Genomic DNA, 14,891 nt, shown 5'->3' with positions numbered 1-14,891 from the left:
ATTAAAAACGTCTGATAAAATGATGCTAGGAAAAAATATCTGGTATAGTTCATTCCTTGCATTGTCCCAATCCGCTCATGTCCTGCTCATGTTTAACAGTTCCTAAAGACAAGAATGCCATGTATAGAAATAGTACACATGGACTATATTCTTCCATCTGATCAAAAGAGCAAAGTTTCTTCTTTGCTCTTTGTTAAGTCAGGCAACTAGAATCTCAGCAAGAGCTCTAGCCACAGAAAACCAGACTCAGAATTTCCAACTGACCTGAGATTTAATTCAAGAACTCTTGGTTTAGGTTCCCCCAGGTCCAGACCCCGAGACAACTATTCAACCACAAGTAGTTTATTTAAAAGGTGATCCCAGGAAACACTCTTAGAGGAATGAGGATATGAGAAAAGGTTAGAAAGGAAACCAATAAAAAATATGTTTATCAAGCTATTTCCACGATGGAGAATTGGAATTCCATTCTACTTGGGAACTCAGGGAGAGTATAAAGCCTATCCCAGATTTGTCCCCAAAATGAGTGAGAAATTTGGGGCATTTATCCAACAATTCTCTTCCTGATATTCATTGAGAGCTCCTTCCAAGAAAAACCCCCAGCATTTCTTGGGGCACCTAGTGGAGTGGGTTGTTGAGAATCTGACTCTTGGTTTCAGCTCAGGTTGTAATCTCAGGCTTGTGAGATAGAGCCCCATGTTGGGCTCCATGCTCAGCATAGTGTCTGCTTGAATTTCTCTCCCCCTCTCCCTCTGTCCCTCCCGCTTATGTTCTTGCTCTCTCAAATAAATAGATCTTCAAAAAAAAAAAAAATCTCCAGTACTTTTAAATTGCCCTTTGTGTAAGCCAAGTAGGTTCTCATGGCCAGGAGAAAATCTAGGCAAAGAGTCTGCAGCATTAGCAATAAGTGGTCTTCACCATGCAAGGACAAATGCTGAGTAGAAGGAAGAAGGGCACCAATAGCTACAGAAATCTGCTATAGAAACAAAAATTATTTAAATAGGTACTTGTCTTGATTACATGATAAATTCAATGAATTCAGTCATACAAAAAAAGATAAATTCCTCATGTGTTCGAAATTAACAACTTAAATCAAAATTATATCATTGCATTAATTTTTATTACCATATATAAATGGTGAACTGGAGACTCTGAAAGTACACATTTTTATCTACATTATATATTCAAAATTCCATTTAGATTTCTGTTGATGCAAAATAAGTCACTGTTGGAACTTCAAAAGCAGCAACATTTTTCCTGAAGAAACAAGGGAATAGTTTTAGATCTATGTGTGATCTATTTTTTTGCTTGCTCCATCAATTTAATATTAATAGATGCTCTTAGGTTAGCCCAAAAAAGTCCATGTTTGCTCTTCTCCTTGGGCCATTGCAAGTAAGTCCTTTGTGCCATGAGATTTTTGAGCTTGTGATAGTTGCTAGGGATGGAATACTGTGGAATAGGTTCTAGCAAAATCAAGATTAAGTTATCAAAACCTTCATGAAAGAGATTATGGTGGGCAAAGTAGAGTTCATAATGGCACCACTCACTCTGGACAAAGTTAGGCGACAAAACAAAGATGGACTTGTAACTTTTCTCAATGCAGTTTATGATATTTTCCACGATGCTCTTGCCAGGAACAAAGCTCCTCTCATGGAGACAAATCCTTATACCTTCCTTTTCTAGGTTTGGTAGTAATTCACTCTTCACCCAGGCCGAATCATGCCCACTATATGAAATAAAGGCATGGAACTGGAGGGTTCTTTGGACTTCTTCTAAAGGTATGTTCCTTGCCCTACGCCGGGTCTGGGTCCACTGACACACCATCCGGAGATACCAGGGCAGATCAAAGTAGATACAGAGGGTGGTCACAGTAGCAGTCAACACCAGCATAGTGACCCCAATGGTAATAAGCAGCAGAGTTGTGTTGCAGGATAACTGAGACACGTGAAAGTCCTTCAGCAGGGTTCCCTTGTAGTTTTCTGGATAGTCACACTTGTAAGAATCAGGCCAACCTTCTATTACTTCATGGGATACTCGGCCTAGACTTTGGACAAATTCTCTGAGCTCACATGTACATTGGAATGGATTGTTCCCTGCTCTTATGGACCTAATCTTCTGGCAGCTCTGGAAGAAATCAGCTGATGGGTTGGAAATTGAATTAGAGTCAATGATCAGTACAGAAAGGCTGCTAAAAGTACCACAGTCTGGAAGGTGGGCTAAAGAATTGGAAGCAACATTGAGTTCTTGCAAAGCTTCTAGTTTCATGATTGGCTTAGGAATGCTCCTTATTCTGTTATTGTGAAGATCAAGTTTCCTGATCTTGGGAGGTAAACATCTGAAAACAGATTCAGTCAGTATATTTGAAGACATATTTAAATTTAATAAACTTCCAGTCCAAGTGCAATTTCCTTCATTTTCATCATAACTTAGAGAATTTTGGCTAATGTCCAATTGTTGTAGAGACTTCATCCTCTTGGTCATATTAACTATACTTACAAGTTCTTTTAATTGATTCATTTGTAAATTAAGCGTCTTCAGTTTAACCAAGTTTCCACAATTTTTAAAAACCATGTCTGTTAAGAGATTATTAGAAAAATCCAAATACAGAAATGGGCTAATTTGGGATGGGCAAACCATATGGACCATGTGTGTATCAGACACTGTGAAATTTTGGATGTTCATATTTGAAAGGATTTCATAGATATAACTTTGTGGCAAAGAGAACGCATCACTGACAACATGGTGTATAGATAAGGCCTTCAGTGAAGTGTTAGAATAATCAAAATATCTCAAGTCAGGTCTACCCTGTAGTTTTACATTTGTAATTGAGAAATACTCTATGCTTGTAGGCCAAACCAACTGGAGGATCATAATGAAAAAATTCCAAGTTGTTTCAATGTTGTTTAAAGTAAGATTTGATAACCTTGAATTCTTTTGAAGTTTTGACAGAATATCCTGGAAATAAGAACATCCATTATCATCTAGCACACATTTGATATTAGATAGTTCCAGACTTACTGCTGTGCTGACTGATACATCCAAAGTAAAACTGAATTCCTTTCTTCTGGGGAAAACAATGTGTAGACTTTCTGTGTTAAGGTTGTGAAGGCTCTCAGGGTCTTCTTCTTCCCCATAAGTGTCTCCTAAGACCAGTAAAACCTTATTTATATGCAAAGGAGCAATTAGTAGCACACTAGATTTTTGTAACCATGTGGCACTTAATCCCAGAAATTCTAGTTGAGACATGTTGACAAATTCTTTGCATATGGGCAAATGATCAAATGGATTAAACGAAAGGTCTAAGTGCTTGAGGTTCAAGGTAGGATGGCAAGAGATCTTCCCCAACGCATTGTGGGACAAATCCAAGTATTCCAGTTCCTGGTTGAATTTGAAAACACTGATATCAAGATATTGAATTCTATTATGAGAAACTACCAAAATCCTCAGCTTTGATAGTGATAGGATGTCAGAAGTGTGAAGCTCAGATATATAATTTTGTGATATATCTAAGATTGTTGTTTTCAAGGATAGGTCTTTGGGAACATGAAAGAGACCAGTTTTTGATCTGTTAACTAGAAATTCACTTTCATCAGACAGTTGGGTTCTGGTCTCAAATATTAACATGAAGATTATGGCAAAATGAAAGATGCTAGAATTAGTTCTCATCATTTTGTAAGACCAGATATTCATAAGTGTAGTTGCTATTCCTCAGACCATCTCCATACAGGTACGGATCCTTAAAAAACAAAACAAAACGAAACACTTTAAATGACTGTATGAAACTAGGCATCGCTGACATTAAACATTTTTTCCTAGAGACTCATAAAATTAAGCCTGTTCCCTGGACTCCAAGTTCCTTGGAGTCACATAACTGAAATGAGGGAAATATACCTATTGATAAACAACTATACCACCTCTAATCAAATGGAAGGTGTAATGGGTAGAATGATGGCTTCACCCAAAAGCCATCATTCCGCCTTTTAACCCTGTCCTATCCATCACAAACTGTGACTATTACCTAATTTGGGAAGAGGGTCTTTGTAGAAATAATGAGGTTAAGGATCTTTAGATGAGGAGATCATCCTAGGTTATCCAGGTGGTCTTTAAATCCAGGGATTTTTTTTTAAGATTTTATTTATTTATTTGACAGACAGAGATCACAAGAAGGCAGAGAGGCAGGCAGAAAGAGAGGAAGGGAAGCAGGCTCCCTGCTGAGAAGAGAGCCCGATGTGGGGCTCAATCCCAGGACCCTGGGATCATGACCTGAGCCGAAGGCAGAGGCTTTAACCCACTGAGCCACCCAGGCACCCCCAGTGACAAGTATTCTTACAAGAGAAAGACAGAGGGATATTTGATGGAGACAACAGAGACACAGAGAAGGCCATCTGAAGAAGGAGGCAGAGATGGGAGCAGATACAGTGCAAACCAAGGAATACTGATAGCTACTGGAAGCTGGAAGAGGCTTTACGGAGAGTTTAGTGCTACCAACACCTTGATTTTAGACTTCTGGTCTCCAGACCCACAAGAGAATACATTTCTGTTGTTTTTTAGCCACCAAGTTTATGATAACTTGTTACAGCAGCCACAGGAAACTGATACAGATGGTTTTATGTATTTATGGAAAGTCCACTGAGCCCAACCCTCCCAAGATCATATAGAACTCAAACTAGGATTCACAGCCAGTGGTATTTTCTACCTTTGACATGCACCACCTCATGGCTTTCTTAAGATTTCCTTTCCCGTGAGGTTGAATTCAAACTCTTCTTGCATTACTTTTTATTACTCACATGTGATTTCACACCTAACTTTGGTCTTATTCAAAAGGTAATTAGATCATGATAAATGGTCTCTCAGAAATCCCATTTATTCATCCATTTATTTATTCAACCACTCTGTATTGATAATCTTCTGGCCTTGTTTTAGGAACTAGAGATAGAGTGTGCTAAAGCTGTGAACAAAATAAAGCCCTAATTCTCAGGGAGCTTATTATCTAGTGGCAAGATGGAAAAATAGATAACTACAGGTAATTTCATGTAGTATTAAATATTATATAGAAAATTTAAGCAGAGGGGCACCTGGGTGGCTCCATTGGTTGAACACCCAACTCTTGGTTTTGGCTCAGGTTGTGGGACTCAGACCCACATTGGTCTCTCTGCTTAGCATGGAACCTGCTTAAGAGTCTTTCCCTCTCCTCTCTGTCTGCCCTCCCCTCACTCCACCTTGCACAAGTTCTCTGCACCAAAAAAGAAGAAGAAGAAGAAGAAGAAGAAGAAGAAGAAGAAGAAGAAGAAGAAGGAGGAGGAGGAGGAGGAGGAGGAGGAGGAGGAGGAGGAGGAGGAGGAGGAGGAGGAGGAGGAGAAGAAGAAAAATTAAACAGAGTAAATGAATCAAGAATAACGGTCGGCATGTAACAGTGGTTGGTGGATTTTTTTAGACTGATCGGTCAGAGTTCTAGGACTTTCTGAGAAAATGCCATTGTGGTGTAAACCAGAATGGAGTGAATAAGTCATCTATGGGAAGATCTTTGGGGAAAGCATTTCTGACAGAGGAAAAGGCCAGTGCAAATGTCCTGGGGCACGGCTGAGGCTGGCTTATCTGAGGTACAGTAGGGTGATCAATGTTAGTATGGAGTGAGTGAAGATGAGAGGAAGTAGAGGCAAGATTGTTCAAGGTGCAGATCATTGCAAGGAGTTGGGATTCTGGTCTGAGAGTCAGGAGGGAATGGGGAGCACTGAAACATTTCAATGATAGGAGTAGTTTCCTCCTCTTCAGAAAAATTTTATTCATCCATTCATCAAATAGGTATCTATTCTCTATGAAGTGCTAGACATCATTCTAGGGTATGCTTATTGCACTAGTTATCAACCCACTATAGCCCAGACACTATTTTGTTATCAAGATTCTAATGACATGGGAGATGAGGGGGAGTTGTGTTGGGATGACCCCTAGAGTGTGATCCACATCCCCCTATCCCACCCCCTATTCCACCCTCCCCTTTCAGCTGGGGCTACAGAGCTACACGGGTCTTTCTGGGAACTTACTCAATCTCTTGGGGCTGCATTAGACAGGCAAGCCATCAATATTGGCAAAGAGTCAAATTCCTCTTCACATATCCCCTCACATCTCTCCATGGGCACAAAAGGACCTAAATAATTAAAGTCCCAGAAACAGCCCTAAGTTGTAAAAATCCTCCAAGGTACACATGTAAACTTATTTAGTATTTGGAGCACTGTTTGGACCTACACTTTTACAGAGGTGTCCAATGATGCCTTGGTTATCTTGATTTCTTTGAATATATGAGAGGGCCCAGTAGACCCCTTTCATCACCATTCATGTAAACTCTGTGCAAGGAAAGGAACCCAGCCATTAAAATGCATGTTAAAGAAAGGTGGTATCCAGGGGCGCCTAGGTGGCTCAGTGGGTTAAAGCCTCTGCCTTCGTCTCAGGTCATGATCCCAGGGTCCTGAGATTGAGCCCCACATCGGGCTCTCTGCTCTGTAGGGAGCCTGCTTCCTCCTCCTCTCTCTCTCTCTGCCTGCCTCTCTGCCTACTTGTGATCTCTGTCTGTCAAATAAATAAATAAATAAAATCTTAAAAAAAAAAAAAAAAGAAAGAAAGGTGGTATCCAAAAGACACTTGAAAAGATGCTTGACATCACTAATCATCAATGAAATGCAAATCAAAACCACAATGAAATATCACTTTGCACATGTCAGAATGGCTAATAGCAAAAAGATAAGAAATAAGAAGTGTTGGCGAGGATGTGGAGAAAAGAGAATCTTTGTGCACTGTTGGTGGGAATGTATATTGTGCAGCTACTGCGGAAAACAGTGTGGAGTTTCCCCAAAAGATTACAGATAGAAATACCATATGATCCAAGGGCACCTGGGTGGCTAGTTGGTTAAGTGTCTGCCTTTGGCTCAGGTCACAGTCTCAGGGTCCTGGGATCGAGTCCCCACAATGGGCTCCATGCTCAGCAAGGAGTCTGCTTGTCCCTCGGCCCCTTTCCCCGCTCACTCTGTCTCTCTCTCTTTTCCTCTTCCTTTCTCAAATAAATAAATAAAATCTTTTAAAAAATAAAAAGAAATACCATATGATGCAGTAATCCACTATTGGGTATTTGCCCAAAGAAAATGAAAGCGCTATTCTGAAAAGAAATACAGCCCTTTGTTTATTGCAGCATTATGTACAATAGCCAAGATATGGAAGCAACCCAAGTGTCCATTGATAGATGAATAGATAAAGACACACACACACACACAATAATACACACACACACACACACACACACACACACACACATGAATATTACTTAGCCATTAAAAAGAATTAGCTCTTGCCATTTACAACAACATGGATGGACCAAAAGGATATTATGCTAAGTAAAATAAGTCAAACAGATACCATATGATTTCACTTATATGGGAATCTAAAAAACAATACAAAGAAAAGAAAACAGAAAGAGAATCATAAATACAGAGAACAAACTGGTGGTTGCCAAAGGGAACGGGGTTGGGAGCATGGGCAAAACAGCTGAAGAGGAATAAGAGACACCAACTTCCAGTTATAAAATAAATAAGTCACTGGGATGAAACGTACAGTATTAGAACTATAGTCAATAATGTTTTAATAATATTTTATGGTGACAGATGGAAATTGTGCTTATGGTGGGCACAGCTTATTGTATAGAATTGCTGAATCACTAAGTTGTATACCTGAAATTAATATAACATTGTATGTCAACTATAAATAAAGAATGTTTACATTTAATGAGAGACTATGGACTCTGAAAAACAATCTGAGGGTTTTGAAGGGGCAGGGGGTGGGAGGTTGGGGTACCAGGTGGTAGGTATTATAGAGGGCACGGATTGCATGGAGCACTGGGTGTGGTGCAAAAATAATGAATACTGTTATGCTGAAAATAAATAAAAAATGAATTTAAAAAATTAAAAAAAATTAAAGGTGGCATTTTTATGGCATTGATTATATTTGGTTGAAAGATCCAGAAATTGCCCAATTTATTCTCTCCATCTTCCTGAAAGAGCTGCTCATACAAGTGAAAATACTTATGTGAGAATCAGAATAATACCCAATCACTGTCTGGGCCAGTGTCTAATCTCTCAAAACAGAACCAGCTAGTAAAAGCTAAGTTGAAGTAAAACTGGCGTGGGTTTAAGGTTTCAATGGGATTTCTTGACTTATGCCTTAGCTTGAATCCAAATCTGGGGATCTTTCTAACTTCTGGCCAACTCCAGGATTGAAAGTAAGCTGTGGTCAGGATAATCAGGCATGGTTCAGGAGATGACAAGAGAGACAAGAAGCATAGACGGGGCCCCATGCACAGAGTACTTAGCACACAGTGAATCCACCAGAAACAAGATGAAAAAGTTGTCCTTGTTTAATTAAAAACAGCAACTTCCACAAGGGATTTAAATTTATCATCTATCTTGAGCATTTAAAGAACGCATGGCTTCAGGGAAGCCTGGGTGGCTCAGTCCGTCAAGTGTCTGCCTTCGGCTCAAGTCATAATCTCAGGGTTGGGGGATGGAGCCCCACATTGGACTGTCTGCTCAGCGGGGAGCCCGCTTCTCCCTCTGCCCGCCCCCTGCTTGTGCTCTTTCACTGTTTAAATCTTGAAAAAGAAAATGAGCAACAATTTGGGACATATGGCTCTTACTGAGATCTTGATCTTAAATAAACCAACTAGATATTTTAAGGAGTTAATCTCTACTAAGTTTTTAAGGAATATAAGCGAAATGAGCAACTATAGTTTGCTTTGAAATATTTGAAATGGGGTTGGAGAGGGCATTGGATGGGTTTCTAAGCGAAATAAATTACCTATAAATTGATACTTCTTGAAACTAAAAAACTGGGATTCATAGTGCCTACTTATATAAAGTATTGAAGTTTTTCATAACATAGAAAATGAAAAACTACAATTTGCTTGGGTTTGTATAACAACTTTTTAACCAGTCGGCTAGTCTTCCTCTCCCTCTGTGCCCTCTCTCTGTGTCAAATAAGTAATCATCAATTTAAAGTACTCAGTTTATGAAACCACTTTTATTTCTGTGATTAAGAAGTCAAAGTATTGTACACTTGAGGAACTGACTTTTGGGTACTTTAAATTTCATATACCAAACTTGCTAAATCAGCAAAGATCAATTTTTTTTTTTTCTAATCAAAGTCCTGATGGCCAGCCCTGAATCTCCAAACTATTTTACTACCAACTAAAATGATTATTTGCCAAGTTGATTCGTAAGAGAAAGTTTTAATTCAAAAGTATAAAAGTATCTCTAGGTGGGTTTATGTAATTTTAATGATTATGATAGATTTGGCCTCACTGTCTATGATACCATACATCAATACATTTGAGTTGTCTTTAGTGACTTTGGCATAATCAAATCGGAACATTGACTTGACTTCTGGATAAGATCCATACAATCAACCCGGCCTATGCAGTTCAGTACCACAAATAGTGACTGTGAGTCTGTACCACACAAGGCCAACGAGCTCTGAGGTCGAAAGCATCAGAACCAGTTCAAGAGCATTTTGGCTTTATTTCCTATGTGGTTTTGTAAACTTTGGCTTTGTATTGTGAAGATGTACTTACTTTCAATTCTTTTGATCAAATGGGGTGTAGCCTGGGAAACATTTTCTAAACCTATAAGTCGCACCTGACTAGTAGTGCCCAGAAGAGTTTCAGTGGCTTGAGAAAACGGGAAAAAGTGTCTAGTGGGAACAGCCCAGAGAGAAAAATTAAAATCAGCCTAACCGTAAAAACAAAAAGGGTTGTTTGGTACCACTGTCTCCAGGAGTAATTTATCTAGACCCGCCCATCTTCCTCATTGGTCTCACTGTAAAGGGAGGAATGGGACCAGTACCACCGGCGGCCAACAGCTAGCTGCTCTGTAAGAAAACCGTGAGATGTTTGAGATCCAGATTTCCATCTCCCGGTTCAAATACAGTTTCTGAGTGCAAGCCATGCTTGGGAAGAGGTGTCATCAAAAGAAAAACAAATACACACAAAACACATAGACACACACACACACACATACACACACCCACCCCTTCTCTGAGTTCGGATGAGAAACTGATAAATGCTAATTCAAAACACAGTAAGCACACTGCAGAAATAATGTATTTAGAAAAACACCCCAAACCCATATGATCTCCTACTTGTAGAGACTTCTGACATTCTTATGTCCAATAACTGTTAAACCATTATTTTCTTTTATAGAATTTTTTAAAAAAAGTCACTTACCAACACAACCTTCCCCTTTTGTCGCATTGGCAGTCAGTAAGAACTTGAAGTACTTCCTCAAACATTCATTTCACTGGGAACTACTTTTAAATGCTGGGGGGCGGAGAGAAAAGCTCTTTTATGCCATCTACTGAATCCCACTGAAGTTACATAGTAAGTATAAACTCATTGTCTTCTTTCTACTCACATGTAGCACAGGGTTTGGTGAGTTGACGATAGACCTGTATTTAAATAGAATTTTTGTGGCTCTCTCTTTCACCCTAGTCAGCTCACTCCGGTGTTTCCTCCCGATCAGTCCACTATTAAAAGTGACTGAGAGAGGAAAGAGGAAGGGTTCAAGAGCAAAGTTCCGCTCAGACTCATGGAGAGGGAAGATCATGTGCTGACACAGGACAGATGCCAATTGTGTCTTTTTCTTTGAGAAATTGGTTTTCAGAGAAAATCTGTTTGCTCCAGTTTTTTGCCATTGATCTTTTCAAACTTTTTTCAAAAAGTGATTTTTCAAAACTCTGTTATGAAGGGGCGCCTGGGTGGCTCAGTGGGTTAAAGCCTCTGCCTTCGGCTCAGGTCATAGCCCAGGGTCCTGGGATCAAGCCCTGCATCGAGCTCTCTGCTCACAGGGAGCCTGCTTCCTCCTCTCTCTCTGCCTATCTCTGTCTGTGAAATAAATTTAAAAAAAATTTTTTTTAAACCCTCCATTATGAAAACTGTGCTATTTATCAGTCTCTTTTGTCCGGGAAGGTCTAAGACACCTCCTTTGGGTTATTTACCTGCACGCTGAGGGAACCATTCTGACAGCTCCACTCTTTTAAAATAGCAACAATAACAACAGACGGGCCAACAAATGCCCACTGTCTGCCCCAGAACTTGTCCCCAGCCAAAGACTCCATGATGTGCCATCATAGACTGCATACAACTTCTTGCTATAATCAGCTTTTTCTTCCACAGTGAGCAAGGCCAACTTCCCTCTCTCTGTCATTCTCTCTGTTTCTCTCTACCCCCTCGCGACTTAATAGAGGAACTGTGTCTATAAATATATTTCTGAAACTGAAAGAATGAACCTCCTTCTCCTCCATGTCAACTGTTTCTTCTCTCAGACCCCTAACAGGAGATGAGAGTCCTCTTTGACTAAGAATTCAGCTTCTGGCTCCCAAAGATATTTGACTTTGTGAACCGGGTCTAGAGGTGGGGCACTTGAGCATTCTAGAGTCCTGGAACTCCTCCCCACCATTCTCAGGTGCCCACCTACTTCTTTCTTTCCTCCATATTGTCATAGGATGAACACACTTGTAATCGTCTCTACTTGGAATCGTGCACAGATCCACATGTCCTTAAAAAACCTTTAATTTTCTCAAAAGCAGTTGAAGTAGGCCTAACCATCCTGCCATTACCTCACCTTCACAGGAAACAGAGCCAACTGGCCAGTCTGAGCTCTTGAATGACTTTATGGAGTAGATACTACTACCTATCCTAGACCTCCAGATTATATATGACTTATATTTAAGAAAGAAAGAAGCTTTTATCTTATTTAAGCCCCTGTGTTTGAGGTCTCCTCATTCTGTACCTTAACCAGCACAACTATAGAAAAGGACATCTGCCTTCCTACCTCTCACCCCTGGTCCCTACATCAGGTCTAGAAGAGGGAGCGGCAGGACTATGTATCTCAGACCATGAGCACCTCCTGTACATGCACCAAGATTGAGCTATAAGCTCTGCTAGTGATATGGAGAAAGGAGATGAGCTTTAGATGGGGATGGAGATTAAAATTTTAAAACTAGATCGCAATATTAATACCTCAAACGGACTAGAGAGCTTTGATGTCTGCTCATCACTAGGAGGTTAGAAGGGGAGAATTTCAGAATCCACTTGGCTGGATGGGGAAAAGTAAAAACTATATATTTACACGTGGCTCTCTTGAGATTTCTCATAAACTAACTTTAAGTAAAAACCTCTAAGTCCCTGTGGCTGGGGGGTCTGGGTGGCTCAGTCAATTAAGCATCTGGCTCTTGGTTTTGGCTCAGGTCATGATCTCAGGGTGGTGGGATTGAACCCCACATGGGGCTCGGCACTCAGCATGGAGTCTGCTTGGGATTTCCTCTTTTCTTCTGTCTCAGCCCCTTCCCCTGTTCTCTCTTTCTTTCTCTCAAAATAAATAAACACATCTTAGAAAAAAAAAAAAATTCCTGTGATTTTGGACTTCCGGCCTCTGAAACTGTGACAGAATCAATTTCTGGTATTTTGACCTACCCAGTCTGCACTATTTGGCTGTGGCAGTCCTAGCAGACAAACACATCCAGGAAGGCTGCTAGGTGGATTTTTTCTTTGCTCACAGCTCCCTTTCAATTCCAACTTTGTGCCCAGTGTGCCCCTCCTCTTGAAGGGCCACCCCAGCCAAAGGCTCAGGGCCTTTTTGCTGCCCCAGGCTGGCCCAAAACCTTTCAAGCCAGCAGCACTCCCTCATCATCTTTGGCATTTCCCATTCCTCCTAACCCATCACCTTACTGAAGTACTTAATTTTTATTCTTATCATGGTGCTAACAACAAAGAGCATATGAAGACAAACTTCTCAAATTACAGCAGTAGATTTGGAGCAGGTACATGTATGGAACAACGATGAAGGAAGGGAACACTCTGTTTGCATCGAGTTTTAAAGATAAAAATGAGGATTTCAAAGCCATTTTATGCTTATGGCCATTCAGAGCTATTCATTCACCCAGTAAGTTCTACTAAAGGTCTTCAATGGACCACACTGTTCTTAGCACCAAGGACGAGCAGAAAGGAAGAGGCATATGGTTCTTTTGCTCTTGGAGCTTATATTTTAGTGGACAGAAACAGAAAACAAGTGAACAGGATGACTTAGAGGGTGATGTGTGCTGTAAAGGAAACCAAAGAGAGGAATCCTTCCTTAGGTTGGGAATTCCAGAAGGTCTCTCTGAGGAGATGACATTTAAGCTGAGACACGAATGGCAAGAACCAGCTAGGCATGTTCTGAAGTAAGAATAATCTCAACAAAGAGAGTAACAAGTGCCAGGTGCAGAGGGGACAGAAGTGGGACTCAATGTGGCGCATTGGGGAAGAGCCAGAGGCAGCTGTAGCTGGAGGGTGGTAGGCAAGGGGAGAGAGGAAAGAGATGCACAGGTGGTTCAGAGTGGAAGGCAGACCATGATGACAGGTCCTGAGGGGCTTGGATTTTGTTTTAACCATAAGGGGAGGTCATTAGAAGGTTTTAAGCAGGAGAGTAGCTTGATACAACTTACACTTTAAAAACAATCCCTCTGATTGCTGTTTGGAGAATATGTGAGGAAAGAAGAAAAACGAAGAGGCCCGTTAGGAGGCCAGAGGTTCTAGATGGATCCTCCAGATCATATTTTCTCTCCAATACAAAAATAGAAGGGACAAAGGAATCCAGACTCATTTTTCTTAGAGATCTGACCCAGAGTGGCACAGTTTCCAGCTATATCCCACAACCAGAATTCAGTCACATGTCCACATCAAGCTGCAAGGGAGGCTGGGAAATGTACTCTCTAGCTGGGTTGTCAGGTGCTCCAAAAAACTCACACATTAATTAAATAAAGGGTGAAGGGATAATGGTGACGACTAAGTCTCCCTCACAAGATTTTTTAATTTATCAGTGTAGTCATCTGTTACAGACCGAACGGTGTCCCCTCCAAGACTGACATGTTGAAGCCCTCACGTCCCAGTACCTTAGAATGCAACTCTGTTTGGAGATAGGGATTTTGCAGAGGTAATTAAGGTTACATGAGGTCATAAGGGTGGGACCCCAATCCAATATGACTAGTGTCCTTATTAGAAGAGGAAGAGACACTGGGGATGTGTACACACAGAGGAAAGGCCATCTGAGGACACAGCAAGAAGGCAGCCATTTGCTAAAACTCTAAGACAACCAGAAATATCCTATTTGATAACCAGTTATAAATAAAATTAGTTTCCTTTGTAAACAAATAAATCTATGGCTTTGCCCTCAACAGCCTGGGACTGAAGGCTATACAGTTGACCCTTGAACAATGGAGGGGTTAGGAGTGCTGACCCCCTGTGTAGTCAAAATTCTGTGTACAACATTTAACACCAAAAACTTAATTAGTAAAAAATCTGTGTATAACTTATAACACTCTTTTTTTTTTTTAAGATTTTATTTATTTAACAGACAGAGATCACAAGTAGGCAGAGATGTAGGCAGAGAGAGGAGGAAGCAGGTTCCCCACCGAGGAGAGAGCCCAATGCAGGGCTCGATCCCAAGACCCTGCGATCATGACCTGAGCTGAAGGCAGAGGCTTTAACCCACTGAGCCACCCAGGCGCCCCAACTTTTAACACTCTTAAAACGTAATTACTAATGGCCTCCTGTCGACCAGAAGCCGTACCAATAACATAACATCAGTCAACACATATTTTATATGTTATATGTATCATATGTTGTATTGTCACAACAAAATAAACTGGATAAAAAAGGAAAACATTAAGGAAATCACAAGGAAGAGAAAATATATTTATAGTACCACACTGTAAAAAGTCCATGTACGAGTGGAGCCATGCAGTTCAAACCCATGTTGTTCAGGGGTCAACTGTATTTCCCTTTATATACGTAAATTATGAAGTCATGAGTTAACTGGTTA

At 40.5% G+C, this 14,891-nt stretch overlaps 1 protein-coding gene across 3 annotated transcripts in view; it reads right to left on the bottom strand.

The window, feature by feature from the left end:
• Positions 1-1,095: 1,095 nt before the first annotated feature.
• The window catches only part of TLR1 (toll like receptor 1), a 35,571-nt gene continuing 21,775 nt past the window's right edge, over positions 1,096-14,891 (bottom strand). Inside the window, exons 1-3 of one of the 3 annotated variants that reach the window (XM_059163516.1) lie at positions 6,241-6,406; positions 6,039-6,142; positions 1,096-3,733 (exon numbers count right to left, since the gene is read on the bottom strand). In XM_059163516.1, coding sequence (XP_059019499.1) covers positions 1,294-3,687 — 2,394 coding nt within the window. In that variant the 5' untranslated portion in view covers positions 3,688-3,733; positions 6,039-6,142; positions 6,241-6,406 and the 3' untranslated portion in view covers positions 1,096-1,293. Of the gene's footprint in view, positions 3,734-6,038; positions 6,143-6,240; positions 6,407-14,891 lie in introns of those variants that run through there. The other 2 variants (XM_059163524.1, XM_059163534.1) reach the window with 2 other exon arrangements.

Source organism: Mustela lutreola, chromosome 1 (genome assembly GCF_030435805.1).
Source record: "Mustela lutreola isolate mMusLut2 chromosome 1, mMusLut2.pri, whole genome shotgun sequence".
NCBI classification, from domain to species: Eukaryota; Metazoa; Chordata; class Mammalia; order Carnivora; family Mustelidae; genus Mustela; species Mustela lutreola.
This window is presented reverse-complemented; position numbering and strand designations above follow the sequence as displayed.